The sequence below is a fragment of the Montipora foliosa genome, chromosome 12 (assembly GCF_036669935.1).
Source record: "Montipora foliosa isolate CH-2021 chromosome 12, ASM3666993v2, whole genome shotgun sequence".
Taxonomy (NCBI): domain Eukaryota; kingdom Metazoa; phylum Cnidaria; class Anthozoa; order Scleractinia; family Acroporidae; genus Montipora; species Montipora foliosa.
In genome coordinates this window covers 5,146,647-5,151,646 of record NC_090880.1, presented here as the reverse complement: position 1 = coordinate 5,151,646, position 5,000 = coordinate 5,146,647, and the positions used below count along the sequence as shown (strand labels likewise).

The following is a 5,000-nucleotide window of genomic DNA, read 5'->3' as shown; positions in this document are numbered from 1 at the left end:
AGTTCAACTAATCGCAGTGCTGACATTTTTAACACTTCCGATCCTGCTCTTTTTCTATTCTCGATCATACCCGCGTCACTTTGAGAAATATACCGTTTAAGTACCAAACTAGTTGTACCAATTTAGCAAAAGTATATGTCCCTTCTTGCAGGACGGGAGGAGACAGTACAGACGAAAGCCGGTCCAGCAGACCCCCAGGATCCCGTCACAGCGACAGGCAAAAAAGCACAAAAATCCAGCGAACCACCAGGTATAGTTTACATTGTCATAGAAAGAGATGCATTTCAATTAGTTTTTTGTGTGAAATCAAATCCTCTTTCAGGGAACTGCTAGGCCAAATAGTATAGTTCAGCAATTTCCATTAATTCGGTATTTCCATTTTCTTAGCAAAAGATCACCGCAGATGCAAAGAAAACTTAAATATTCGATTGCGGCTTTAACAGAACTCACACCTATTACCGAAGGTGCGACTGAGTTATCAAGTCATCTGGGAAGTTTGTTTTGTATCTCCTTAGACAAGAAAGTGTAATTGAGCATATATCAAAGTCATGGTGCATACCTGCAGATATGAAACAATCTCAAGGGTCAATTATAGTTTCATGTTTGCAGTTCCCGTAGATGTTTATTAAAATTATTAAGTCTTGTTGAAATGCAGGCCGTCTTATAATGATTAACTAGTAGACATGAATCACGCTTTGTTCATTAGATGTTGATGAGTGCAAGCAAAAGCACATACAAGATAAATGTAGAAGGTATGGGAAAAAATGCTTCAACACTGTGGGCAGCTATAAATGCGACTGTGGACAAGGGTTCTACTCTGATCGCAACACATGCAAAGGTAAAAGCAAAGATTACTATAAAAAATTTAGTCCGGATGACAAGCAAAGAGGGAAGAGAGATATTCCAGTCTTACAGTCGACAAGGGTCTTCGCGAAAGTAATAATAATGGAACTTTATTTTCACACGAAAATGTTTCAAGCTGAATAGCTTGTGGGGTCGTGCACAAATGAAATCAAATCAAATCATATTGGTTTTTGAGGAGAGGGGAAAACCGGAGTACCCGGAGAAAAGCCTCTCGAAGCGGAGTAGAGAACCCAACCTCGTTCGTTCGTACGACAAAGGAGGCAGAGAAGAGAGACCCTGGGAACGAGGTTGTAGAGAACCAACAAACTCAACCCACAAATGACGCCGGATCTGGGAAGCGAACCCGGGTCACATTGGTGGGAGGCGAGAGCTTTCATCACTGCTCCATCCCCGCTCCATCCAGTCAGAGATAATTAAGTCTGACTTAGTAGTCTGAGTTTTTTTCCGAATGATAGCGAATCAGCCACTACCCCAAATAAAAACAATACCATTGCAAAAAATCCTTTTTACTTTTCCATTCTACAAAATCTCGTTGTGTCAGAGCAATAATAGGGAGTCAGTTACCACCTTAACCAAGCACAACGGCAACATGGCTTTGTGATATTTTTATACAAACTGTAACATAAAACTGAACGTCAACGAAAAGGTCACTTCAAAAAATGACTTGGTGCTATTTACCGTTTACATTACGGGCGAAATATCCTGTGACTGGATGGGTACGAACCTTTTCAAAGTAAAACTAGAAAATGAATGGTTCATTATTGCGTGCTCGCGTCGTCGTCAAAACCTTAAGTTTGGTGCTTTCTTGTTCCTTGTGGAGTACGAGAAAGAAACGCTCTAAACAATTGGCACAATAAAAAACTAACTTTGATCGGTAAAATTGCAATTATTAAGGCTCTGGCTGCATCTCAAATTGGTATGTCATCAATGCCTTCTTATTACGAAAAATCCCTGAAAGAAGTTAATGTCTTATCTTTACGTTTCTTTGGGATAACAAGGGAGATAAAATTAAACGAACTGAAATGATAGCAGATTATCAAGATGGAGGGCTGAAGATGTTAGATGTCATAGAATTTAATGAGGCTCTGTCGGAAAATTACATGGATACTTAGGTATATTTCTGATGATTCTATTTACTTTAAACGTTTGGGGGTAAATTAGTTTTTACTAGCAATTTGGCGGACGTATACAAAACATCGACCTCAGGTCCATGGACCACCCCCGTGGACCCGGTCCATGGACCCCTTCATGGACCCGGTCCATGGACTACCCCTGTGGACCACCCCTTCTTTTGTACAGTTTCCAGCAGAAAAATCTTTAGACTAGAAAGAGAAGTCATCCTGGCACTTGTCTGGACTACTGTGCGAGAGGTCGCGGTTGATATCAAAACCCCGGCGAGACCAACACTCAGGGTCTTTAAATAACAAAGGAACTAGCCCTTCCTGAGAAAAATCTTGAAAAACTCTCCCCTTATTTCATATAGAAGAGGGAGATCTTTGAATGGTGTACTCGTCAGGGTTTCAATTTCCTATCTTGACTAATAGAAGTGGTGCTTGGCCTGACCTTCAACATCATGCGAAGTGACCTATGATGACTAACACCGGAAGTGTTTACAGACGAAGTCACTTCTGTCGCTTCTGTCACCGGTTTCATCCGAGATTATGACTTGCTTTTCTGCCTGTAACTTTACAAAATAAGGGGTGGTCCATAGGGATCGTCCATGGACCGGGTCCATGAAGGGGTCCATGGACCTGGGGTCCATGTTATGTATTCGTCCCAATTTGGCAAGAAAAGATGTTAAAATCATGAATATAAAAAGCACTTTCCTTCATGAACTTATTGAGCTGTGGTCAGATTTAAATTTTAAAGAGTCTTTTGCTTCGCGGGCGGAGTTTGATGCCGAATCCATATGGAACAACTCAACGATTAGAACTGCTGGCAAGACTATCTTTTACAAGCATTGGTTTGAGGCAGATGTGCATAACATTAATGATCTCTTGACGAGCGATTCCAAGTTAATGACTTACATTTGCTTTAGAAACAAATGGTGCCCTAACGTTTCCTTTCTTGAATATTACGGAGTGGCTTCAGCTATTCAGTGTGCTTTTAAGACATTTAAAATTGAGGCTGCCAGACGACCCAAACCCAAAAAATGTATTGGCACTGCTAAATTCTTCCAAAAAACCGAGCCAACTGATATACAAGATCTACAGAGATAAGAAATTTACCTGCCCTGAGAAAAGCCAAGCGAAATGGCTTAGGGACTGCGAATCTGAAGATGTTTTGAATTTTGAATTAACTCAAATCAAATCAAATATTCGTTTTTGAAACCGCTCGTACCAAGTTATCTTTAGAACACTTTGCCCACACTGTACGACACGAACGAGATGAGCTAATCGTGAAAACCTAACGATATTGCAAAGTTATATTTTGAATTGACGTTTTCGTTGCCGACACCGTCGTCTATCTTTCAGTACGCAACCGTAACACGTCACAATTATTCAAGATGTCGGCGCGGGGGACTGAAGTTTCCTTTTTGCGCATCACTGATACCAATTTCAAACGACACTTTCTTGAGATATTGAAAGAGTTTTGAAAAGTCGTTAAGTGATTTTGTAGTTTCCTTTCAACTGGTGGGGAGGGAAAGGGAGGGGTGGGGAGGGGAGGGGGAGAGGAGGAGGAGGGCGGGGTGGGAGGCTTGAAGGCGTGAGTCCTAAGTTGAATCAAGTCAATCAAGGCATCTCCAAGTAAATGTTTACAGCTCAAGTGTTTAACAATAGGTCTTTGTTACTTTGTTCACTGCAGATAAGGACGAGTGTAAAGCTGGAATACACAACTGTTCCAAAAAAATTTACTGCAAGAACACGCGAGGTGGATTTCAGTGTGTATGCCCTAACGGACATGACAGGGTGAATAGTTACAAAGGCGTTGATTGTGTTGCTTCTGATCTGACGCGCTGGATTACACCAGAGTACTTTCTTCACGATCTCAAATCTGGTTTATTAAGTCGCTGTGCTGCAGCAGGCGCTGCTGGTTTAATTGTATTGCTTCTGCTTATTCTTGGTATGGCGTGCTGCGTAAGAAGGTGCAAACGAAGGGCAAAAGAAAAGGAGCTCAAACGACTTGTTTATGCAGGTATGACAATTTTCATCAATTTCAATTTTTTTTCAAACTTGACAAAGACAAAACATAACAAGAGGGAGAATGGACTGAGATTGGCAAATTTTCTACGGCTCCCGGGGCCGCCTAGTTTCTGTTTGTAAAGGATTATAAGCACAAAATGTTCTTCCCAATGGAAAGAGAAACATCTTGCACAATCGCACAATCATAAAAGAATTCACCTACTATAAAGAGATGGGCACTACAAAAATTGAAGAACGTTTATAAAAATGGAATAGCTGATGTACTTTTGTTCTTCGTCCCAGAGCATGCATGGGATAAATTATGCCCTAGGGCTTTACCTTTCTTCGAGACGTCTTTACTCCAAATTTTGGCCATTGGACGATAAACTGCTTCTATGGTGGAGATAGAATTTTTAAAAATGGTTATTAATAATTCATGAGAGAAATAGGTCATCATGCACTTGCATGAGCTTTAAAACCTCATTTTATTATATGACTTAGCTCCGTGAGCGGGAAAGATTAGCCAAATCGCGCGCTGTGATTGGCTACCCGAGCGGGCAAGATGGAGCTATCTTGCCCGCTCGGGATTTCTCGCTTGGTCCCGCAAGATCAAAGATCATTTTTTCGGTGTTTTATCCCATATAATAAATCCTTTACTGACCAAGCTTGTTCGGTCAAAATGGCTGGATATTGGCCTCGTTCTTTGCGTGTTTATGGACCTCGACTTCGTCTCAGTTGATCACGTGAGTGAAAACCAACAATAGTGTTTTCACTCACGTGATTAGTAACCTTGTTTGTCCACCGAAACGTAGGAAAACGTTTGCATGATAATAGGATCAATTCCCGGAGGATTGATTGGGTGCATCAACATGGCCGCCGTTCTATTGTTTGCTTATGTTCTCTCACAATTACAATTTGAACCTTTGTTCGGACTCCAGAGGGACACCCTTTTTGTGGAATGTTTTTGATGCCGTTCAATAAACTTGCAGGTCGTGTAACCACTCGAATTGGCCT

The 5,000-nt window shown here is 41.2% G+C and overlaps 2 protein-coding genes and 1 long non-coding RNA gene across 4 annotated transcripts in view; 1 reads left to right on the top strand and 2 right to left on the bottom strand.

The window, feature by feature from the left end:
• LOC137978477 (MAM and LDL-receptor class A domain-containing protein 2-like) overlaps positions 1 to 5,000 on the bottom strand; it is a 359,940-nt gene that overhangs the window by 107,422 nt on the left and 247,518 nt on the right. The gene's annotated exons all lie outside the window — the stretch shown is intronic.
• Positions 1 to 5,000, top strand: part of LOC137980454 (uncharacterized) — a 27,464-nt gene that overhangs the window by 4,140 nt on the left and 18,324 nt on the right. Inside the window, exons 2-4 of the mRNA XM_068827904.1 lie at positions 152 to 250; positions 707 to 838; positions 3,670 to 3,999. Coding sequence (XP_068684005.1) covers positions 152 to 250; positions 707 to 838; positions 3,670 to 3,999 — 561 coding nt within the window. The remainder of the gene's footprint in view (positions 1 to 151; positions 251 to 706; positions 839 to 3,669; positions 4,000 to 5,000) is intronic.
• Positions 1 to 5,000, bottom strand: part of LOC137980456 (uncharacterized) — a 14,146-nt gene that overhangs the window by 5,982 nt on the left and 3,164 nt on the right. The gene's annotated exons all lie outside the window — the stretch shown is intronic.